Here is a 25,276-nt window from a genome sequence, read left to right on the forward strand (position 1 = left end):
ACTATTATTCTATAAAACATGTTCATATTGAGAGAATTGATTTGCAAATACTTGTATATTTTACGAGTTACGTACAGTGGTTTATTTCTGCTATTATAATTTTTTATTATGATTTTTTAAAAAGAGTTTATTCATTTCTTCGACAGAGAGACAGAGCTCACACGTGGGATTGGGGAGGGGGAAGAGAAGCGGAGTGCTCCCTGAGCAGGGAGCCTGAGGCAGGACTCGATCTCAGCACCCTGGGATCATGACCTGAGCTGAAGGCAAACGGTTCACCGACAGAGCCACCCAGGCGCCCCTATTATTATTATTCTTTAAAGATTTGAGAGAGACAGAGCAGGTGCGTGGAGGGGGAGGGGCGGAGAGAGAGAGAGAATCTCAAGCAGACTCCCCACTGAGCGTGCAGCCAGACGCGAGGCTCGATCCCAGGAACCTGAGATCGTGACCTGAGTCGAAAGCAAGAGTCAAGCACTCAACGGACTGAGCCAGCCAGGCTCCCCGATGGTAGCTGGTAGCTGGCAAGCGTGAGCGACAGAACACTCAGGGTGGCCTGTTGGAAGGTGTCCCTGTCTGACCGACAGGCTGTCTTTCTAATAATTACGTAACTTCAACAACAGACGACGTGTGCGTTGGTACGGATTTACTATTTCCCCGTACACGGGCGAATACAAACGCACCTGCTGTCTTAAGACAACAAGATGAATTAGTGAAAAGCACAAGAGGCTTGAGCGCAAAATCGGTCGCTTGGGGACGCCGCTCGGACACAGTCCTCTTGACCCGGTAAAGCGTCACCCACGTGAGCTAACCTGCGTCTTAAAGAAAGGAGTTCTTCAAGGTCGCACAGGCGGGGGCAGCCCAGCCTCCCAGCCTCCGGGCACAGAGGGTAGGAGACGGGGCGCCCCGGGAACCGGGCACATGGCAGGTGTCCCGCGGTGCCGCTCGGCTGGGGCTCACATGGACAAACAGGTTTGGAACAGGTGTGAAGGAGAAGGAGGAGGACGAGGACAACGGTGGCCAGGGGTGCGGCCTGGGCAGCGCCCAACGCTGACAGCTGCTGGAGAGCGCCAGGCAGGCTCGAGGCCCCCTCCCAGCGCGCCCCTGGGTGCCACGCGGCCTTTCCAGATGTGGAGGGGCTCCAGCCACGCAGCAGGACCTCGGGGGAGCACCTGGGCGGTGCTGCCCCGCTCCGGGCACAGTCAGCCGCATCTCGGGACCCACAAACGAGCTTAGAGCAAGTGCATTTCGCTGCTTTAATCTGTTTGGTTACACGGTGGGTGAGCTGCAGTCATCATTGTACCGGCGGCAAACCCTGGGGACGGTGACCCTGTCGGCCTCCTGGGAGAGCAGCGTCTGATGCCGGTGGGCTCAGGCTGGCGAGGCTCTGGTGCCCAGGATCACGTCCAGCCCGTCCCCCACGTGCGCCAGCTGCACGTCACAAAAGCCATGTTGCTCCAGCAGCCTGCGGTACTCGGGCAGGCTGCGCTCCCTCCCCTGCGTCCGCACCAGCAGGTTCAAGGACGCGGGCAGGCTGCCCCGCGCCGCTGGCTTCTCCTCCAGGACCATCTCAGCCACCAAGATGCCACCGCCTGCAAACAACACAGCCAGGTTGAGTCGTGCGTAAGGTTCAGCGGGGAACCCCGGTGGGGTGGATGGTTTCGAGGGGGACGGGAGGTCGGGACTACTTGCGGGGAGGCTGGAGTCCTGCGTAACGCTCAGCGGGGAGCCCAGATGGGGCGGCAGGTTTCCAGGGGGATGGGAGGCCGGGACTACTTGCGGGGAGGGTGAGGACACTGCCCCTCAGCCTGGGGAACCAGAACCCCAAGGGGACAGACAGAGACAGAGAGACACGGAGGCGAGGACAAGGGGAAAACACAGACTCAGGGTGCAGTTTCGCGGCCCAGCCTCGGGCATGCCTAGCGCACGCGGACACAGCACGGGGCTGCACTATGGGTTCACGGTGTGCGGAAACAAGTCAGGAACTCTGGGTGTAGGAACCCGAGATCCCAGCAGGGAGCACGCATTCGCTTTGGGAATCCCCTAAACAACCGGGACGGCACCTGCCTTGGAGTGGGGTTAGGACCAGCCTCGCCCGGTCCAGGAACACTTGGATTATCGGTGCACAAAGTCTGAGCGCTTCAGGAACAAAGTGTGCGCGCGCACGTGTGTATACGCGCCCCTACATGCGTCTGTCTGCGTCTCTATTTCCAAAGGCGTTCTCAAAGGATGGAGAAACCAAGCGTTGGGAACACAACGGCCTTGGGATTGGAAAGGAGCCTGGCTGGCACTAAGCAGTTGAAGTGTGCATTCAAACTGAGACCCACAGATAAGTAAACTGGCCACTTTACGCTCTGTCCTGCAGCCCCCAGGCCTCCTGCCCCAAGTGCAGGTAACCACTGAAGTCCCAGCTCTGGGGGTGGAGGGAAGCCCTGGGTCCGAGCAGCTGCCAGTGTCCGTGTTGTAAGGACGTGTCTCGTGGCCAAGTTCAAGCTCACAAGTCAGCATGAACAGGCGGGCTGGCAGCATTCCTGAGAATTTACCGAGCGGTTCCAGCCCAACCTGGGGGGTGGGGGGTGGGGGAGAACCCTCAATGCAGCCGTGCACTCTCCCCGACTCTCCAGCCAACCCTCCGCAGTATGAACACTCCTTGGAACCTAACCGTCTCCCCAGGCAGGTGCGGAATGACCCAGTGCTCAATCCTCAACCCCACCTGCTCCCCGGGGGATACTACAGTTTTAGGACTCTTTCGTTTTCCGTTTTGTGAGCGACGGTTCTGGGCTGGGCTCTGTTCCAGGACCTGGGAACACGGCGGGCAAGAAACAGGCAGAAACCAGTCCTCCCAGGGCCACATTCTTCTTAGCGGTCAGCCTGAGTGTCCATGTGACACGGGTACGGCCAGGTGAAAACCTGCCTCTCACTGACAGCATGTGTGTCCTGGGGCTGCAGCAACAAATGACACAGTCTGGTCATGTACTCTGTCCCAGCTCTGGAGACCAGAGTCTGAGACCCAGGCGGGGCAGGGCTGCTGAGATCCAGGCGGGGCAGGACCACTGAGATCCAGGCGGGACACGGCCGTGCTCCCTCCAGAGGCTCCAAGAGAGGGTCCTTCCTCCTCTTCCAGCTTCTGGGCTCCAGGCGTCCCTGGGCTGGTGGCCGCGTCCCTCCCATCTCTGCCTCTGTCCTCACGTGGCTTCTCCTCTGTGTCTGTGTCTGCTCTTCTGTCTCTTGAAAGGATCCCTGTCACTGGATTTAGGGTCACCCCGATCCCGGATCACATCCTTTATCACATCAGCAAAGACCCTGTTTCCACATAAGGTCCCATTCACATGTTCCAAGTGGACATAGATTTGGGGGGCAGGGGGCAGGTTGAACAAGTCATCCTACCATATGGACCAACGAGGATGGCTTAACTACGTCGCCTTTCTTGGCACTGAAATTTGCTCATTTAACAGACGTTGCTTAATTTTCTGTGCAGCTCTTGTTATGTTAGTATGTTCCCGAATACTCCAGCGGATTGGTCAACACGTTGCAATACTGTTTCCAAACCCAGAGCTCATCTGTGTCCATGTGTCTGTGCGTCTGCATGTCCGGCCCAGAGGCCTCTCCCTGCCCCCTAGTCCCTCCTAGTGTCCCGGTTCCTGGCATCCATCTGTACTTCACTCCAGAATGTCTCCAGGAGCCTCCTAGGAATGGCAGGGGGCGGGTGGGAGTCTCCCTGGTTTCAGTCCACAAATGCCTATGGTATTTTTTTTTTCTATCTACACACGTGAACTGGTAGTTTGGGCTCCTGGCTGGAACCCCGAATCGTCTCATTTCCCACGCCACGGCTGTAGGTCCAACGCGTCTCCGCCTGATTCTTCATTTGTAAGAACTTTCCTCTTCTTTGCTCCTGTGGCCACGCTCTGTGCATGGAGGGACAGACTCCACCCTCTGCCTTCCACGAGCCTGTTTGTTGATGCTTTGTCCCCCGGTCCCCACGCGTGTCTTCGAGTCCTGCATTCCTGTGCACCTGCGAGGAGTGGGGGCTCGGCAGCTGCTGGCACCTCTTGGAGCTAGGAGACCCCCCCCCATGACAGCTGAGCGAGGGGGCTTTTCTCTGGAGGATGGGAGTTGGGGTCGGGGACACAGAGCGGCCGGCACATGGAGGGCTCCCTGGAGGAAGAGGTAGACAGGAGGCATCAAGAATGCCAGCCGACCCTTGTCCAGAATAAAACGTTCCTGTGCGCCTTCCATCGGGCCCTGTGTCTGAGCTGCGAGCCACCAGAGACGGCCTTTCCGGCTCTGCGGAGCATCAGACCCTTGCAGGGCAACAGCTGGGCGTGATGCTTAATTTTACAGGTCATCTCGGCCTGGCCATGGTGCCCAGATACACGGTCGAGCATCCTTCTGGGGGTTCCTGCGAAGGTTCCTTCTGGATGAGAGTCACAGTTCAGTCTGAGTAAAGCAGCTGGCCCTCCATAGCGTGGGTGGGCCTCGTCCAATCAGTCGAAGGCCTCAAGAGAAAACAGACTGAGCTCCCGCAGGAGGAGGAAATTCTGCCTCCAGCCGGTCTTTGGACTAAAGCTGCAGCATTAGCTTGTCCACAGTGTAGACTTCAGACGTCCCAGGCTACACAATCACATGAGCTAATTCCTTGCAATAAATCTCTCTATTTCTATACACACACACCCCATTGCACTTTACCTTTGCTTTGTGTGTGAAATAGGAGATCAAACACGTGGGGCGTTTCCCGGCGCCCGTGGAGTAGAAGACGCGGTGTAGAAAAGGACCCGCGAATTGCTGTATCGTTTATGTTCCCTAAGTCCGCAAGGAGGGAACAGGGGTGCCTTGCAAGACGCCAGGAGCACAGGACACGGGAATGAGGGCCGTGCTTTACGGGACTGGGACCTTGAGGGGCTGGGAAGGGGCTTCGGGGGGCTGGGTGCACCCCACTCTGCGGCCTGGTGGGCCACGTCGGCCCTGAGTGGCTTGGACACGGCGCGGGGGACACGGGACGCCCAGGATAGCATTCAGAGAAGCCACAGCCTGTGTGCACAGAGGGACACGGCCGGGGGAGCATCCAGGAGACTTTAGGGCCCGAGAGCACGGACACGGTCACTGGCTTTATGGGTCCAGGACAAGGGGACTCAGGTGAGACCTTCCCAGAGCTCCCGCCACCCTCCTTGTGGATCAAGCACGTCGTCAGGGGGATGGGAAATGGCGCCTGGGGACCAGCTGGGGGCATCCTGGCTGTCTGTAACACGGCTCGTTCCTTTGTAAATGACAACGGTGTCTGCGGTTGCAGGAAGGACCCACTGGGCACGGTCTCACCTGGCTTGCAGCTGCTTGAGACGCGGCTCAGCAACTCCCGCACTTTGTGGTCCGGCCAGTCGTGCAGAATTCTGGACAGAATGTACAGGTCTGCCTCCGGGAGGCCGTCCTTGAAAAAGTCACCTGGTGTGAAGACAAGACGTCAGGAGCCCGTCAGGGACGCCGGGCCAGTTCTGCACCTGCCAGACTCGGGGGTGGGCCGCTCCCCGGAACTGCAGGAGCAGAAGGAATACTGCCTATGGGGGGAGAAGTGTATCCTAAGCCCTAAAACATGCGAGCCTGAGTCCCTGGACCCGCCAGCATGTCTGTCCTTGGGCCGGGCCACGGCCCTCATGAGATTCAGGGTGGGAAGGGTTTCTTTCCAGCTGCTCCCACATCAACGGCTGCTCCCTGGAAGTTCTACCTCACGTCTAACTCAAGGGTTTCCTGCTTCTGTGTAACTTCCTTTTGTGGCCTTGGCTGGTTGTAGACGCCTGGAGATGCCCGTGTCTGCCATTCCAGGTCCCCACCTGCTCTCCCACCAGGACGGCTTCCAATGCCAAGGACACGGCGGCTCATGGTCCCGTTCACGTGATTTGGAGATGCACACGTGTGCGCACACACACACAGACAATACACAGATCCGTGCAGAGACACACACATTTGCATGCACATGCAGACAACATACACATGTACGCACACACACACACGCAGAGACAAATACACAGACAACACACCCATGCATGTTCACGCAGAGACAGCAAATACATGCATGCACACACATGCACACATACAACATGCATGTATATGTGTGCAGACACACATGCATACACAGGCACACAAACATGGAGACATACACACAGGTGCACATTTGGGTGCATACAAACACGCATGTACATGTGGTCACACATGTATCCAAAGACACACATATGTACGTGCACAAACACACACATGCACACAGAGATGATACACGTTTGCACACCCACGCACACCCAGAGACAGACACAAAGACATCACACACAGATATGCACATATGCAGGGGCGCCTGGGTGGCACAGCGGCTAAGCGTCTGCCTTCGGCTCAGGGCGTGATCCTGGCGTTATGGGATCGAGCCCCACATCAGGCTCCTCCGCTAGGAGCCTGCTTCTTCCTCTCCCACTCCCCCTGCTTGTGTTCCCTCTCTCGCTGGCTGTCTCTATCTCCGTCGAATAAATAAAATCTTTATAAAAAAAAAAAAGATATGCACATATGCAAACACACATAGACACACACAGACCCATGCACTGAACACACACACAGACACACATGCACACAGACACGGACGCTCCTTTGCAGAAACACGTAAGGCTGGCAAACACTGACTCACGGCAAAGGCTAACAGGCGTTCACCTGGCACGTAGCTGATCCGCTCCGTCTGCCGTCCTTCGGGCTGAAAACACGTGACGTGCTCGATGACCTCCGGGAGGTCAAACACGGTCACCTTCAGACGCGGGTACTCCCGGGTGAGCGCTCGGGCCAGGGCACCTGTGCAGCCTGCGGGAATGCAAACACACACTTGGCGACCCGACCCGCCTGGAGCTCAGGAAACCCTTGCCGGTCTCCCGAATTCAACCTTGGCAAAACCAGAATGATGGCTGAGCACACAGATGGAGGCCAGCACCGTGAAAGCAAGCCAGCCGGTGGCAGAGACCTGTGTTGTCTCATGCAGGCCTCGGGGCCTCTCAAGGTCGGGACCTCGACAGCCGGTGAGAGAGCCCGTGCTGGCCCAGTGCAGATAAGCAGGGGTGGGCGCAGCCTCATGGAGGGAGCATCAGAGTCCAGCTGTGAGGGGCTGCACTCTTACCATCTCCTCTCTGGTGCAAGAATATAGATGCGAAGGCTGGTGCCGCAGCAGCCACTCTGGGCCACCAGGAGGAGAGGTGTGCAGATGACAGGGAAATGAAAGCTGGTAGGTCTGGGCTTCCCCTGGGACCCCAATCCCACTGTATCCCTTAGGAAGGCATCTGCTCCCCCTGTCTGCTGTCCTAGGATAAGGAAGGGACTGGGATGCGGTAGGAAGTATATGGGGCATAATTAGACCTGATGGGATGGGGGCACACGGGGTCAGCGATCCTCTCCCCCACTCAGCAGCCACCAGAAAGGGTCCTATAACCTCTATGGGGGTCCCTGCCCATTACCAGAACCTCCTCGAGTATCTGGGAGTGGGAGTATCTGCACAAACCCCGCCACGGCCAGACTCAGGTTTTCCGTGTTTCGTAAAGAGGTAAACGCATTCTGGACATCTTACTAGCAGATGAGGTAGGCATGACTTAATGCAAGAATCACACGGAGCCCTCTGCACCTGATTCCTGGCGGGCGGTGGGGGGTGGGGCTACATACCTCCCAGGTCACAGGCCAAGGTGAACCGGGACAGGTCGAAGGCCGTGGCCACCTGGTGAGCAGTCAGCTTGGCGAGGCCGTGCATGGCCCGCATGAACTGCAGCTTGGCCGGCTTGCTCTGAAACGGAACGGGGTTTCAGGAGAGTCACACGGAGGCCCGGGGTGGGGGTGGGGGTGGTTCCTGCACCCTGGCTGGGTGCCACCAGGCGTTTCTGCAGGTAGAGAGCTGGGCAGGGCTCCCGAGGTGGGGAGCATTAGGGCAGAGCCATGTGGGGACGGGGTCTGGTGGGGCAGAGCTGGGCCAGGAAGGGGGGCCAGTGAGCCAGAGCCCGGTGAGAAGGAGGTGGGGCGGAGCAGAGTGGTGTAAGGAGGGGGTGGGTGGGGCAGAGCCAGCCCAGGAGGGGCAGAGCCTGGTGAGAAGGGGGTGGGGCGGAGCCAGCCCAGGAGGGGCAGAGCCTGGTGAGAAGGGGGTGGGGCGGAGCAGAGTGGTGTAAGGAGGGGGTGGGTGGGGCAGAGCTGGGCCAGGAAGGGGGGGCCAGTGGGCCAGAGCCAGGTGAGAAGAGGGTGGGGTGGAGCAGAGTGGTGTAAGGAGGGGGTGGGTGGGGCAGAGCCGGGTTGTGGTTGGAGGGTCCTGTGAGGCATACCTGGGTGGGGGAGGGGCTGGTGGGGCAGGTGGAGGGTTGGGTAGGGCAGACGGGGGTGGGGTCTGGTGGGGGCAGGGCCGCGTCCAGCACAGCGGTCCGTGTGGGTGTGGGTTGGGGTCAGGCCACCCGTCCTAATCCTAACAGACGCCCACGTCTAAGGATCTGAAGTCAGTCATCGGGGACGGTCACCCTGGAGGCCCCAGACCCCACGAAGGGTCTCCCTGGACAAGGAGCAGGAGGGGGTAGGGGGTGGGGTCTCCCAGGGCCCCCTGCAGCCGGCACCATGCTGCTGAGAGTCTGATCAGAAGTCAGGGACAACAGCCCCTTGCCCAGCTCCCCCGTGGGGTCCACACATGGTGGGGGCCTTCGCAGGGCGGGAGGGAGGACGGAGGTCCCCCTGTTGGGGACAGTGACCGGTGGGAGGGGGTGCCGCCTGGGGCCAGTTCTCCCAGGGCTGCCCAGCGCTGTGGGGTGGGACACGGGTGGGGAGATGCGGGAGGCGTCCCTGAATCCCACAGGGACAACGGGGCCAGAGGGAGCACACCTGAGCCAGCATACCCCTCACGTGGGTCCCTCCTGCCCTCTTCCCGGCCTCCCCCCAGCTCTGCTTTCTCCCTGGGCTGAGGCTGAGACAGCCCCGCTCTGTACCCTGGGACCCCGTCTGCGGCTTCTCTCCACTGTCTCCACCTGAGTGTGGGTGTCTCTGTGTCTCTGTCTCTGCTGGGGACGGAATGACTCTGTGTCCAACTCCCCACCCCTAATTTCCAAGGGGATGGTGTTAGGAGGTGGGCGTCTGGGGGGGGGCGATGACCAGGTCATGAGAGTGCAGCCCCCACTGCAGAGACCCCCCTGCCCCTTCCACCCTGTGAGGACCCAGCAAGAAGTCAGCCGAGTATGACCCGAGAAGCAGGGGTCCCCAGACCCCGAATCTGCAGACTCCTTGACCTTGGACGTCACCTCGAGAACCATGAGAAGGAAATGTCTGCTGTTTGGAAGCCCCGTCGCCTGTTGCGCTCTGCGACTGTCTCCGTCCCCGTACCCCAGACCGGACACAAGCCAACAAGACCAGTGGTCTAGGGGCTCACTCCTGCATCCTGCAGACAGCCTGGCTCCATGCCCTATGTCTCTGCCCTCAGCAAACGCTTCCCGGGAGCGAGGCCGCAGATGGCCACAGGCACCCCAAAGCACCCCATCGGGTCCTGCCCTGCAGACCCAGACCTGTGGCCGGGGGCGGAGGGCCCGACAGGATGCACCGCAGTCTTGCACTGGACCCCCGAGAGGATCCTGGAATGGGAAAGGGGAACAAGGGAGAGACAGGCAGGAAGTGCTTTGCAAACCGTGAGCTTGACTAACAGGGTCCCTTCTTTTTAACCGCACGGTGTGTTAACCCCGTGCAACCTTTGGAGCCCCGTCCTACAAACGTTCTCCCTTCTCGGGTGCTACCTGGTGCCTGTGGAGTCACCGGAGCCGTGAGCGGCCAGCCACCCTGCCCCGCATCCACGCCAGCCAGCTGTGGCCTCCCCAGATGGTTCCTACTATCATGGAGGCCAACGTTCCGTGGTTTTGTAACAGGTGCCGCCCGATTAACCCGCCGGCAGGAGATGGGTTCTGTACCCGTCGCTCCTTTTGCAAAATACGCCCGCGATGTGAAAAGGAATGTCTGGAGTTATGGTACCTGAACCGGGTCTGCCGTCTTCCTGCCGAAAGCTGCATCGGCTCCCTCCCGCACGGCGAGCTCCAGGTCTGCGAACAGGTTCCAGAAGTGGTCGTTGTTGTGCATGGCCAAGCCGTGCAGAGAATACTCGCCGTCCGAAGCCAGGTGCAGATCTGCCAGCTCCGTGTTGCGGTAACCTGGTGCGACAAGGCATGGTGGGGGCTCCCCACGGGAACGCCCCAGCAGACCCCACAGCAGGGGGGAGCGACGGCGTGGCATCCTTGATGTGGACGCGCAAACCTCAGCTGAGCACGTGCCCAGCTGCACAGGGAGGGGGGCTGCACAGGGAGACAGCCCAGACCCAGCACGCAGGTGGACTGCTGTGTTACCCAAACACATGGACATTCCCAGGGGTCAATCCCCCCCAAAGCCCCGGGGATGATCACTCAGCCGGGCCACAGTCCCCAATTCTTCAATGCAAGGCCAGGCAGGATGTTGCCCTGGAGGGTGTTTTGACACCTATAATCAGACGACCTTAGACAATGTGGGCGGGCCCCGTCTAATCAGTCGAAGGTGTTAAGAGCAGGGATGAGCTCTGGCTGAGGAAGAAGGAAATCCGCCTCAAGACTTCAGGGCCATTGTGTCTTGATTTTCAATCACCCCACAGCTGGATGACCCACTTCCTTGCTATACACCTGCAGGTCTATACCCGACAGGTTCTGTTTCTCTGGAAAGCCTGGACCGGTCGGAGCCCTTCCTCTCTCCACCCTCTTCACACCCAGCTGGGCCGTCTGTAGGATCTGGTCCCCGGGAGCCCCTCCAGGACACTCGCATCTGGAGAATGGGAGGTTGGGGGTACAGGTGATGGTGGGGGAGACCCCGATCTCTCAACGGAAGGCCCCGTGGCCTGTATTCATCGGAGATATGGAAGAGCACTGCATTCATTGTAACACCTAAATGTCGTTACTTTGGAGACCCTTGGAAGAGCAGCAGTGCCCCATGCACACGTCTGGGAACGGTTCACAGGGTTTGTCTGCAGAACCTTGCCAGGCATCAGTGAAAATGTGCGAGAAGAAGCTCCCGGGTGATTCAAAGTCTGCACACCAGAACTTTCTCTGGGTTCAGTCATTCGTTCTGATAGAGGAGAACATCATTACAATGATCGGGGTGCGTTGCTTTCTAGGCTCCAAATCGTAACCACATGTCTGTAGGACTTTGTGCAAAGGGCAGCTTCTGGGGCTTCTGCCAGCACCCCGCTTTCCTCCTTATCACAGAAGTGAAGGTGCCTCTCCTGCCTGGGGCCCTCAAACCCCTGTCATTCCCAAGCCATCCATAGGGACCATCTATAGGACATGCTCTGAGACCATGCTCAAAAGTGTGGTTCATTTCAGCAAACGCATTGTTACCCACCTGTCCATCCACCTATCCACCTACCTACCTATCCATCTGTCCTTCCTTCCATTCATCCATCTACCCACTTACCTACCTATCCATCCACCCATCCATCCACCTGTCCATCCATCCACCTGTCTGTCCATCCATCCATCCATCCATCCATCCATCCATCCATCTTCCTACCTAGCCATTTATCCTTCCTTCCATTCATCCATCTACCTACTTACCTACCTATACATCCACTCATCCATCCACCTGTCCATCCATCTGTCCGTCCGTCCATCCATCCATCTTCCTACCTAGCCATCTATCCTTCTTTCCATTTATCCATCTACCTACTTACCTACCTATCTATCCACCTGTCCATCCATCCATTGATCCATTCATCCATCTTCCTACCTAGCCATCTATCCTTCCTTCCATTCATCCATCTACCCACTTACCTACCTATCCATCTACCCATCCATCCACCTGTCCATCCATCCATCCACTCATCCATACGTCTACTCATCCATCTACCTACCTATCCATCCATGCATCCATCCATCCATCTATTCATCCACCTGTCTGTCCATCCATCCATCCACTCACCAATACGTCTACTCATCCATCTACCTACCTATCCATCCGTCCATCCGTCCATCCGTCCATCCGTCCATCCGTCCATCCATCCATCCATCATCCACTCATCCATACGTCTACTCATCCATCTACCTATCTATCCATGCATCCATCTATCCATCTACCTACCCACCCATCTATTCTTCCTTCCTTCCATTCATCCACCTACTTACTTACCTATCCATCCACCCATCTATCCACCTGTCCATCCATCCATCTGTCCTTTTATCTCTGTCCTTCCATCCATCCACCCAATCATCTGTGTACTTTCCTATCTTTCCATCCTTCCATCCTACCTTCCCTCCTTCTTTCCTGCCTTCATCCATCATCTATCCACCCATCAGTCTATCCATCCAGATCCCCTGTTATCTACGTAGCTATTTTTCCCTCTATTACCAATCTATTATCTATTTGTATGCACCCATTCATCTCGTTTGTCTAAGTAAGTAAAAACAAACACGTATCTGTATGTCCCTCTGGTTCTGTTTCTCTGGTGAACCCTGACTGATACAGCTCCTTTGAGAGCAGAGCCCATAAAGAAGTCACTCTTCTAACACACACACACCTACCACCCCCCTTCCCCATGCACACCTACATCTCCTTTCTTCCATCCTCTGCTTCTTTCCCTTGGAGAAAAGCCACGTTCTGAGGGTCTGGTCCTCCCTGCCTTGCCTTAGAAGCCACCTCACTTGGTGACTTGCTTCCACCTGCAAAGATTCTCAGCAAGACAGCTCAGATGTCCTCTTACCTCTGTCTGTCTTCTCCAGTAATCCCAGGGCTGCACAGACATCCAGGAGCCGTTCGGTTCCACACACAGAGGCGTCAATTTTGCCTGCAACATCCACGGCCTTCAACGGGGCTTCATCTTTTAGAACATCAAACACCTTCAGCTTGCAAGCCGTGAACAGGGCCTGTCCGTTAAAAACAAGTACGCTTAGACTTACTACGTGACTTGTCCAGCACTTTTGACTCCTGTAGACCCAAACGATGGAGGTCAAAGCTGTCACAAGTATTTCACTTGTGAACGGAAACTTCTCCAGAGAACAGTGGACTGAGGCTTCCGCTGGTACCAGGTTTGCACAAGGCAAAAGCACATCAGTGAATACCAAGCAGAAAAACTGTCCCACGGGAGAAAAACCAACGTGTTGTGATTTTGGGCTGAATTATTTTCCCCCAAGATCTGTATGTTGAAGCCCTAACTCCCAGGACTTCAGGATGTGACTGTATTTGGAGACAAAGGGCTGTCCTCAGGTGCAGAGTCTTTACGAAGCTCAGGACACATACCCTCCAGTAACTGATAACCTTCACTCACGCTCCTCTCAGCTTATAATGCCAAAACCGACTGTGATAACTGATGCATGTTCATGAAGGGCCCGACGCAGAGCTGCTTCCAGATCTACTGGCATGGACCTGGCAAGGTGACACGTGCTCCCAGACTTCCTACTGCCCCTCGGCTTGGTCAGCTCACCTGACCCCTGGGATACCTTTGTAAGGTGAGCAATGGAAAAGGTGGGCATATGGATACACAGCTAGGCAGGTAGACAGATAATAGATCAGATAGGTGATAAATAGATATACAGACAGATAATTGACAGATCGTTTGATCATAGGTACATAGGTAGATAGAATGATACTTTGATGGTAGGTAGGTAGGTAGATAAACAGATCAGAGAAGGGGCGCCTGGGGGACTCAGTTGGTTAAGCATCTGCCTTCAGCTCAGGTCATGATCTCAGGGTCCTGGGATCGAGCCCCACATCGGGTTTCTTGCTCAATGGGGAGCCTGCTTCTCCCTCTCTATGTTGCTCCCCGTGCTTGTGTTCCCCCCACCCCCCATCAAATGGATAGATACAATGTTTGAAAAGAAACAATAGATCACAGAAGATAGGTTGATGCCAGGACCACAGTATAGCTCAATCGAGTAATGGTGCAATGCTGTTGACCCTGTTTTAAGTCTTATTTGCAAGGAAACTTGGTATTTTGAGATACAACACAGCTTAACCACCTCTCCTAATCATGAGAGCTTCTGCCCCAGACAAGGCCGTCACGGGGAGGTGGCCAGGGGTGGAGTGTGGGAGGGGGCAGTCTCCAGTGCCCCACCCAGCATCCACAGAGCCACGTACGTGGCCCCTGCAGAGGCCAGGCATGGGGAGGGCCGCCTCCCTGCTGTCTCTCAGAAGCCCAGAGCTGCTCAGGCAGCTGGAAGGTCAGCTGAGAGGGGCAGCAGCAGGCCATAGAGAACACGCAACAGCCATGTGGGCGTGGATGGGTGGAGCACAGGGACGGCCGCTGCCAGTCCTGTCCTTGGCGGGGATGGTGGAAGACGACCAGGTAGGCTTCTCCCTGAGACGCTCTCTAGTCTGGCCTGGGCACCCGGGTGTTTCTCGGAAGTGTCTGTGACCGCGCAGAAAGGACGGCAGAGGCCACAGGCACTGACCTGGCATCAGCGAGCACCCAGTGGCCTGCGGGTTCCCACCCCACCTGAGACACCCTCTGGCTGGGACAACTGTCCAGGATCCCAAGGCCATAACACGATGAGGTCACAGATCCCTCCAGCCAGTTGGTGAGCCAGTGCCTGTGTCCACCTGCCACCTGGCCAGTGGGAATGCTGGGCACCCTGGGGCTGCTGCATGGTCAGCATTCTGGCCTCGTCTCCCGGGCAGGGCAGAGTCCTGTGAGTGACATACTGTGTGCCCTGTGCTGGGGTCATGAGACTGCTGCTCACCGTCAGACACCCACAGACGCCTCGCCCCAGCTGTGCACAGGCCTCAGCCACCGGAGCCCAGAGCACGTCTCACACACCAGGGTGTGTGCCCCCGGAAATCAGGTCATGGCCTCTGTGACCCCCCAAGTCACTATCTCTGTGCCAAGCCACTTAGTAAAGGCAGAACGTCACTGAGGACACTCTTATGGGCTGAACACTGGCCCCAAATGATAGGCCAAAGTCCTGACCCCTAGAACCTGAAAACGGAGGTCTTATTTGGAAATAAGGTCTTTGCAGATGTGAGTAAGGGAAGGATCTGAGATGAGCTCATCCTGGATCAGGAGGGCCCTAAATCCAATGACAGGGGTCCTTACAAGACACAGAAGAGGAGACACAGACACAGAGGAGAAGCCACGTGAAGACAGAGGCAGAGACGGGAGGGACACAACCAGCGGCCCAGGGATGCCTGGAGCCCCAGAAGCTGGAAGAAGAAGGAGGACCCTCCCCTGGAGCCTTCATGGGGAGCACGCCCCGGTTCCGGCTGGATCTCAGTGGTCCTGCCCCGCTTGGATCTCAGCGGTCCTGCCCCGCCTGGATCTCAGACTTCTGGTCTCCAGAGCTGGGGCAAGATGAATGTCTGTGGTTTTAAGCTCCCCAGTCTGCGGTCATCTCTTACGGCTGCCCCAGGACACGGAGACAGGTACCTTTGAAGCTTTAAAGCCGTCTATGAGTTCTAGAAGGCCCACTGGGAACGGGGGCGGGGTCTCCACTGTCCCGTTAGAGTCTGGTCCCCGTCTGTCAGCAGAAGCCTGTCCTGTGTCACCGGCCCCCTCTGTCCTTCCGTGGCCACCACCGTCGTTGCCCTGAGCAGGGTCTGAGCTGCCCCCTTCCACGTCGCTCAGGTTCTCGAAGGTGTCGACAGGAGGGATGGAGTCGTGCTTGACCCGCTGCACGTCCTCGCGGCGGGGCGGGTAGTACAGCTCCACCAGCTTCTTGCAGAAGTGGTTCAGGGGGAAGCCCACGACGTTGAGGAAGTCTCCGCGGACGTACTCCACCAGCATGCCGCCCAGTGCCTGGATCCCATAGCCACCGGCCTTGTCCCTGAGCGGGAGGGAAGGAAGCAAAACGGGGCGGGAGGGAGAGGGGGTGGATGATTACAGGAGAAATCAAAGTCTCGAGGCTAAAGGCCGGTGGCCGGTGGATGGCTTCGTGGCACGCGATCAGACGGGATGGCCGGCAGGAGCCCAGCGATCACCCCAGGCCGCTTCAGTGATGAGTCTGGCTCCAGAGAAACTCCTATGTAATCCTTCGGTCCCACCAGGGATGATACAAAGTGTCCCCAGCGGTCCCCAGGGGTCACTGCCTCCCACACCAGGCCTGGGGCATGGCAGTCTTGGGGGCAGTGCAGTGAGGACCCCAACCCCACCGTGATCTTGTGCACATCTGCATCTGTGGCCCCGGAGCCTCTGCCGAGACCTCCTTACGGATAGAAGAGGGCACTTCAAAGACCCGTTCCTGGACCCTGACTTAGAGCCCAGTGCTTTCCATCCGACCCTCCCTCCTCTGCTTCCCCTGGACTCCAGTCCCTAAACTGGCAGGAGGTGTCGGCTCGGGGCGCCCTCGGCAGTGAGACCACCGCTGGCGTCTGCACCCATGCACCTGCCCCTCGCCCGCCCCGTGCCGTGGGGGGAAACAGAACGGGGAGCAGGTGTGCTCTCTCGTGCAGCCACCTGCACCTGATGGCAGCACTGAAGAAAGAGACTGTTTCTCCCATTGTGGGTTGTTCTCATCCACTGTCCCAGCACAGGGCAGCTCAGGTCCTGACACCAGCCCTGCCTGGAGCCCCTGACCCCGGCGGCTCCTCCAGCACGACATCACCCGGGTCCCTGCACTGCCCACTGAGCCCCCGTTGTGATCGGGACAGTAACACAACTACTGTGCACTAGATGTCTGTATCCTCTCCCCCCCCAAATTCATCTATTGAGATCTAACCTCGAAGGCCACAGTGTTAGGAGGTGGGGCGTTTGGGAGGGGATCAGGTCATGAGGGTGGCACGTGGACACATGGGATTAGCGTCCCCGTAAGAGGGACTCACATGGGCTCCCCACTGTCGATGTACTCCCACAGGAGCTCCTCGGACAGCTCGGAGAACTTCACCGCGGTCTCCTCGTGGAACTCGGACACCTCCATGTCCAGCTGGCCGTCTGCAACACAGGGCTGCCGGTCAGGGTGCGTGACCTCAGGGCCCCAAAGCTGTGCTCTGTGTGTTGGAGGAGAGGGGGGACCATCTGCCCCTGCTCTGAGTATAACTCAGGTGGGAACTGTTAATCGGGGGGGCAAGAGGGTACAAGTGGGGAAAAAAAAAGTTACAAAGTCAAGAAAGCAAAACCAGCGAGGAGCACAAAAGTTGCAAACCATAGACCCAGGGGGGTCTGGGGTGTGGGGGATAAGACAGTTGCAACCTGCAGACCCAGACCAGCGAGGGGTCTGGGGTGTGGGGGATAAGACAGTTGCAACCTGCAGACCCAGACCAGCGAGGGGCCTGGGGTTTGGGGGATAAAAAAGTTGCAACCTGCAGACCCAGACCAGCAGGGGCTGGGGTTTTCCTGCAAGAACAGAACTTTCGGGCTGGCCCGGAGGCCTTTGCTGTGAGGCTGGAAAGCCCCGAGCTCGGCCCGTGGGGCACATTATGCAAAACAGCTTTTACAACGAATCCTCGGGGGTTTGGGTCCTTTTTTAAAAAAAACCTTCTTTGTCCTGGTGTGACTTCAGGCTGGGCAGCCTGAGCCAACCCCCTCTGCCTTCCAGACCGGGAGGCCTGGAGGGCAGCACTGGTGTGGGTCACGCTGGGCGGCTGAGCCCCTGTCTCTCAGGTGCTCCGAGGCCTCCATGTAGCCCCGACTTCTGCAGGCAGGAGGGAGGATGCGGGTCCACGGGGACGCCTGCTCTCCTCCCGCGGTGGCCCCCGGCCTGGGGAGGGTGACACTGGCGCTATACCTTTGGTGCAGCAGTGGACAATGGCGACGCCCGTGAACACGCTGTGCTCTTTCCCGTTCAACCTGCAAGACGCAATCGACATGGCGTGTGTATCCCCATCGCGGGAGCCGTGCCCTACAGCACGTTCCCACCGCCCCCTCTCAGCCTGCGTCTGTCTGTGGTCTTGCAGCAAAGTAAGACAGGGTACGGGACACGGCAGGGCCCAGGGGCTGAGATGCCCTGAGATGGGGGGTGGGCATGCCTGGCCGGGGGGGAGACTGCCCGTCTGCCTGTCTGCCCGCTGCCCCGGCAGAAGCTCGTGGGGAAAGCCGGTGACACAGAAGTGGGCACGGGGAAGCCACCACTAGGATGGGGACAAGAGACCAGGGATAAAAGCTCACGCACACACGGACAAGCAGGAGGGTGGCCAGGGAGGCTGAGTGCAAACTCCTCCATGACCCAGGCATGGACGGCCGTGGACCTGAACCCTGCCCGGGACCCTAACCCGAGGACCTGACCCCACCCTGGGACCCTAACCCGAGGACCTGACCCCACTCCAGACATTATACCTACCCCAGGTGCAGACCCTGCCCGGGACCCTAACCCGAGGACCTGACCCCGCCCCGGACATTAACCCCACTCCAGGTGCAGACCCTGGCCGGGACCCTAACCCGAGAACCCGAGCCCACTCCAGACATTATCCCTACCCCAGGTGCAGACCCTGCCCGGGACCCTAACCTGACGACCTGACCCCCCTCTGGACATTATCCCCACCACAGGTGCAGACCCCGCCCGGGACCCTAACCCGTGACCTGACCCCGCTTTGGACATTATCCCCACCACAGGTGCAGACCTCGCCTGGGACCCTAACCTGAGGACCTGACCCCGCTCTGGACATTATCCCCACCACAGGTGCAGACCCCGCCTGGGACCCTAACCCAAGGACCTGACCCCACCCTGGGACCCTAACCCGAGGACCTGACCTCACCCCGGACATTAACCCCACTCCAGGTGCAGACCCTGCCCGGGATCCTAACCCAAGGACCTGACCCCACTCTGGACATTATCCCCACCCCAGGTGCTGACCCTGCCCGGGACCCTAACCTGAGGACCTGACCCCACTCCAGACATTATCCCCACCCTGGTGCTCGGGACCCTAACCTGAGGACCTGACCCCGCTCCGGACATTATCCCCACCCCAGGTGCACAGTGCTGCTTCCCAGGGGCACCACAGTCCACACTCACCTGGAGAGCATCCTGTACGCATCTTGCTTGTCCACTGGCTTCTCCAGAATGAGTCCCCCGACCGTCTGCAAGAGAACCAGGGACGGATCCACTCTCGCTAACCAGATCTCACTGTCCACACCTTGATTTCAGTCGCCAAGGACACACAAACCAAACTGGAGGTCAGAAAAGGGGCCCCGAGGGGAGACTCACCACGATGGTGTCCGCTCCGATGACAATGTCCGGGGCCCGGAGGTCCTTCTGCAAGAAATCCCAACCCAGCTTTAGAAGCGATGTCCCCATGGGTCTTGCACAAATACGCTGGTGATGTTGACAGGTGGGGATGAGGCCAGTCTTACATCAGCAAATACGATGTGAGTGTCCTCAATGTCCCCAGCAAGGACATGGGTGTGACCCCAAATCCTCCCCTATGGAGGGGGAGGACAAAGCTGGTTTTTTGACCCGCTCAATGTACGTTGAGGAAAGGTACTCTGGACAATACAATACATCCAAGTGGAAAATTCAGGCTTGGGCCTGACCACACACATCTAGGATTTGTGCAGAACCTTGAACTTAGGTTGTCCTTAAATATTGACCTTTCTACTGTCGAAAACCAATTGATCAATACTTGCTTATTTGTACCAATACTTATTATAGCATTAAGTACACTGCATTTGCTATAGTATATTAATTGCAATAGGATATTATTATAAGGCTTAGCAATAATAATCCACATGAGGGGCGCCTGGGTGGCACAGCGGTTAAGTGTCTGCCTTCGGCTCAGGGTGTGATCCCGGCGTTATGGGATCGAGCCCCACATCAGGCTCTTCCACTATGAGCCTGCTTCTTCCTCTCCCACTCCCCCTGCTTGTGTTCCCTCTCTCGCTGGCTGTCTCTATCTCTGTCGAATAAATAAATAAAATCTTAAAAAAAAAAAAATAATCCACATGAATTCTGTATCATAAATGATGCTGTTATACTCATTGCAATAGTATATTACATAGTAACATAGTCATAGTTTAGATACATTAATTCTACATTGTAAGTGATGCTGTTCTACTCATCGCAATAGTATATTATATAGTAACGTAAAGTCATAGTCCAAGTACGTTAATTCTATACCGTGATACCGTTCTACTCATCGCAATAGTATATTATATAGTAACGTATAGTCATAGTTTGGGTCCTTTAATTCTGTGTCATAAATGACAAAGTTATACGCATTGCGATATTATATTATATAATAATGTATAATGATAGTTCAGGTCCATTTATTCTATACCGTGATACCGTTCTACTCATCGCAATAGTATATTATATAGTAATGTATAGTCATAGTTTGGGTCCATTAATTCTATACCATCAATGACAATGTCATACTTATTGCAATAGTATATTATACAGTAACATATAATAATAGTTTGGGTCCATTAATTCTATATCATAAATGACGATGTCATACTTATTGCAATACTATATTATATAGTAATGTATAATAATAGTTCAGGTCCATTAATTCTATACCGTGATGCCGTTATATTCATCACAATAGTATATTATATAGCAACATATAATAATAGTTTGGGTCCATTAATTCTATAACATAAATGACAATGTCATACTCATTACAGCAGTGTATTATATAATAATGTATAATAATAGTTCAGGTCTGTTAATTCTGTATCATTTTTTTTTCTTTTTTTAAGACTTTATTTATGTATTAGAGAGAGAGAGAGAGAGAGCACTGAGCTGTGAGGAGAGGGAGAACCAGGTCCCCCTGAGCAAGGAGCCCAATGCAGGGCTCGATCCCAGGACCCTGGGTGTTAACTCTATATCATGAGTGATGCTGTTATATTACTTACAATATTACATAGTAATATACAGAAACAGATAAGCTATATTCACTATTATAAGTGATACTGTTATATTAATTGTATATTACATAGGTGCACATAGTAATAAATAATCTACATTAATTCTTTATGATAAATGATACCCTTCAGTTAATCCCAACAGCATATTACACAGTAAGAGGCTGATAAACTTATCAAAGGTTATATTATACATTATATATAACATATAAAATATATATTATATAACTATACTATATATAACTATATACTATAATTATACTATGTATAATATATACAATATATTATATTATTATATTAATATATAATATGAAACATATTATTATATTAATATAGAATATAGAATATATTATTATATTAATTATAATTGTATGCTACATGACAACACTCATTCATAGATGAGCCACAATAATTGTATAGGATACGGTAAATGGCATTTATTTACGACATGTACATCGAAAACCCGAAACCACCCTCCCAGCAAGAGAACCCTCGAAAGACGCAGGAGCAGAGCCCCCTTGCCTGATGCATCCTGCTGGCCACCTCCAGGGCCTTCTGCTTGGCTGTTTCGATGGCGTAGGCATAAGGCGTGGGGAAGGACGCTTTATCAAGCTTCTCTTTGAACCTGGAAGGAACCACCTCGAACCTGAGACCCTGGAAGAGGGGAGAACGGGGTCTTGAGGGTCGACAGGACCCTGAGCACCATGTGCCACTTTTACAGGACGTGTGGCCTTTCCCACGTGCCAGGAAGAAGCCAGGCACTGACCAGTGTTCACCAACCACTGACCAGTGCCATTTCCGGGCTGCCTGGGGAGGAGCGGGGGCTGGCTGGGGCCCAGCAGACCTGGCAGGAAGACATCGGTACACGGGGCAGCCACAGAGAGGCCAGCAGGTAAATCTGGTTGGGACACTGGGGTCTGAGGCTGTGTGGGGTCAAAGGGCTCCCAGAGCGTCCCTGGGGCCGGCACTTCACCCCCCCACCCACGGTGAACAAACAGCTGTCCATCCCGCCTGCACAAAATTCCACAGACGACTGACTGTGGTCCCCTAACACGTGTGGACAGGCAAGGCCGTCCCCCGTGGGGAGCTGGTCATGCAGAGAGTGACACTTTGGTGTCGGTGGGGACAGGAATGTGGGCCTTGAACACAGAGGGTCAAACTCTCCCGCCCCACAGGCATCCCCCGACAGAGCTCCCGTGAGGCTCTGACCATCCCTGCCCCCACCTCTCTGAGGGGCCCCTTCCTTGGTCCTTGACCTCCTACACCCCGTTTCCCCTAGACTGCTCTGTGAGCCCTCCTCTGGTCTGTACTCCCCAGCCCTCCTCTGGAGGTACTGAAAGCACCCCTCACTCTGTACGTACTCCCACCCAGAACTTTGCCTGCCTCTGGGGTCTGCATCTCCTCCTATCTCCAGTACCCCGTTCCCCAGACAGGGCATCCCCACTGTGACCATGTCCCCTCCACTCTGGGTCTGTCCCTTCCCCCAGTACCAGCTCCAGGAAGGACCCAGCTCGGGCACAGACATGGTCTTAGGCTGGCAGACCCCTGGCCAGCAGGTCCTCGGCCACTCGGCCTGGCCTGAAGACTCTGGTCCCAGACCGTACAGACTGCTACTAGTGTAGTCACTGCGACCCTGAATCACTAAGCCATGGCTCCAACCAGGATCCCAGTCGCAGATCCCTGCTACCAGATCACAGAGTCCTACTTTCCCCAGCCTGCGTCCCCCAGCTCCCGGCCTGGAGCACTGGTCACTAGACCCCAGTCATAGGGCCCTTGTCACTGGGCCCCCCAGCATAGCCCCGATGGTCAGTAGGCTCCCAGTGACCAGGTCCCCCGGCACCAGGTCCTGCTGGGTCACCAAGGCCCCTGGCCCCAGGGACCAGTTAGCAGACAACCTCCCTGGGTTAGCAGATCCCTGGTCACCAGACCATGTGGCACCAGGCTCCTCATCCCCAAGGCCCTGGATATAGGCTGACAGGCACCAGGCTCCCAATCACTAGATCCCCCAGTCAACACCACGTCCCCCTTCCACACCTCCTTCCACCCCAACCCACCCACACCCACCTCCCAGGTCTCCAGACCCCTGGCCCCAAGACCCTGGCCACCAGGTCAATAGGTCCCTGGGTCACCAGCCCCTTCCCTACCCCTCAGCATTAGAACCAGAAACCCCAGTCACCAGACCTCCAATCACCAGGTGCCCCAGGCCCCCAGTCAGCAGAGCCCCAGGTCACCAGACCCCCAGAATACTAGGTCCCCAGTCACCAGGCCCCCCCAGGTCCCCAGGTCAGGAGGCGCCTGACCCCAGGGCCCCCCCACCGTCCCCCCCAGCTCCAGGCCCCCAGGCTCCCGGGCCCCGGCTCCAGTTCCCCAGACAGCAGAGCCCCAGGTCACCAGACCCTTAGCCCCAGGCCCCAGGTCACCAGACCCCCAGCCCCAGGCTCCCGGACTCCCGGGCCCCCGGCTCCAGTCCCCCAGTCAGCAGAGCCCCAGGTCACCAGACCCCCAGCCCCAGGTCACCAGACCCCCAGCCCCAGGCTCCTGGGCTCCTGGCTCCAGTCCCCCAGTCAGCAGAGCCCCAGGTCACCAGACCCCCAGCCCCAGGCCCCCAGATCAGTAGGTCCCCAGACCCCCAGCCCCAGGTCACCAGACCCCCAGCCCCAGGCTCCTGGGCTCCTGGCTCCAGTCCCCCAGTCAGCAGAGCCCCAGGTCACCAGACCCCCAGCCCCAGGCCCCCAGATCACTAGGTCCCCAGTCATTAGGCCCCAGGGCACCTGCTCCAGGCCTCCCCAGGTCCCCAGGTCAGTAGGCGCCTGACCCCAGGGCCCCCCCCCGTCCCCCTCCCCCCTCCCCCCGGCTCCAGGCCCCCAGGCAGCAGAGCCCCAGGTCACGAGACCCCCAGCCCCAGGCCCCAGGTCACCAGACCCCCAGCCCCAGGCTCCCGAGCCTCAGGCTCCCGGGCCCCCGGCTCCAGTCCCCCAGGCAGCAGAGCCCCAGGTCACCAGACCCCCAGGCCCCCAGAGCCCCCGGCTCCAGGCCCCCCCAGGTCCCCAGGTCCGTAGGTGCCTGACCCCAGGGCTCCCCCATCGTCCCCCCGGCTCCAGCCCCCAGGTTACCGGACCCCCGGCCCCAGCCCCGCCGCAGACCCCGGCCCAGGCGCAGCGCAGGCCGCTCGCTCACCGCGTGGCTGAGGATCTCCCGGCGGCGCGGGGAGGCGCTGGCCAGCACCACGCGCTTGTGCAGCAGCTTCCCGATCACCGGGCTCAGCACCATGGCGCCCCCCGACCCCCGCGCCCAGCACGGGGCCCGCAGCTCGATCCAAAGCCGGATCCCCCGCGGCGCGCCGCCCGCTCCTGACAGAGTGAAGCCCCGCCCCCAACGTCGCCCCGGCCCGCGCGACGCCCCGCCCAGGCCCCCCTCCCCGCCCGCCGGAGCCCCGCCCCGCGCCGCGCGCCGCGCGTCGAGTGAGACCCCGCCCCCAACGAGGCCCCCCGCGACGCCACGCCCAGGTCCCGCCCCGCCCGCCGGAGCCCCGCCCCGCGCCCAGCGACGAGTGAGGCCCCGCCCTCAACGAGGCCCCGGCCCGCGCGACGCCGCGCCCAGGCCTCGCTCAGGCCCCTCCCCGAGCGTCCCGCCGGAGCCCCACCCAGGCCGAGCCCCGCCCAGGCCCGCGGGACGCCCCACTCAGGCCCCGCCCCCCCACCGGAGCCCCGCCCCTGCCTTCCTGGTCTGGACCCCAGGCTGCGCGTCCCCTCGGCGCCGCGCCCCCAAACCAGCTGCGCCCGCCGAGGGGCTGGGGCAGAGGTCCTTGCGAACAGTCTCCGGGAACCCGACGTCGCGGGACCCCTTGGGAGCCGTGGGGGGCGGGCGCAGAGATGGGGGGTTCCCGGGAGGCGGTGGAGGGGGTGCGGAGATGAGGGGGGAGTCTCCGGGGGCGCGGCGGGGGTGCGGAGATGGGGGTCCCCGAGAGTACAGTGGGGGCGCGGAGATGAGGGTCCCTGAGAGCGCTGCACGGGGTGTGGAGATGGGGGTGACCCCGGGAGACGGTGGAGGGGCGCGGGCATGGGGGGTGCGGAGATGGGGGTCCCCGAGAGCACAGTGGGGGCACGGAGATGAGGGTCCCTGAGAGCACAGTGGGGGAGCGGAGACGGGGTCCTGGAGAGCGGGAGAGCGCGGCACGGGGTGTGGAGATGGGGGTGACCCCGGGAGACGGTGGAGGGCGCGGGCATGGGGGGTGCGGAGATGGGGGTCCCCGGGGCGCGGTGGGGGCGTGGAGACGGGGGTCCCCGAGAGCACAGTGGGGTGGTCCCCGGGAGGCAATCGAGAGGCAGAGATGGGGTTCCCCTTTGGGGGAGGCTGAATAGCCCTTGGTTGATAACCCTGCCACATACAGACAGATACATGGGTGAACACGTAGATAGGGAGAGAGAGAAAGAGAGAGAGACTCTCTCCTGCTAACGTGGTGGGGGGTCTTCTCAGTCTAAGCACTACTGACATTTGGGGGGCTTGGATGATTCATATTTGTGG

General features: G+C 57.9%; 1 protein-coding gene across 1 annotated transcript; it reads right to left on the minus strand.

The window, feature by feature from the left end:
• Positions 1 to 1,236: 1,236 nt before the first annotated feature.
• Positions 1,237 to 24,131, minus strand: LOC113240811 (probable bifunctional dTTP/UTP pyrophosphatase/methyltransferase protein). The gene is made up of 13 exons (XM_048213192.2): positions 23,930 to 24,131; positions 21,275 to 21,406; positions 19,095 to 19,142; positions 18,903 to 18,967; positions 17,679 to 17,740; positions 16,777 to 16,885; positions 15,386 to 15,782; positions 12,728 to 12,890; positions 9,985 to 10,160; positions 7,666 to 7,783; positions 6,676 to 6,819; positions 5,308 to 5,430; positions 1,237 to 1,586 (listed from the first exon to the last, which is right to left on the minus strand). Exons 1-13 carry the CDS (start codon positions 24,020 to 24,022, stop codon positions 1,366 to 1,368), a joined length of 1,851 nt encoding a protein of 616 aa, XP_048069149.2. The 5' UTR covers positions 24,023 to 24,131; the 3' UTR covers positions 1,237 to 1,365.
• Positions 24,132 to 25,276: the final 1,145 nt, after the last annotated feature.

Source organism: Ursus arctos, chromosome X (genome assembly GCF_023065955.2).
Source record: "Ursus arctos isolate Adak ecotype North America chromosome X, UrsArc2.0, whole genome shotgun sequence".
In the NCBI taxonomy this organism is placed as follows: domain Eukaryota; kingdom Metazoa; phylum Chordata; class Mammalia; order Carnivora; family Ursidae; genus Ursus; species Ursus arctos.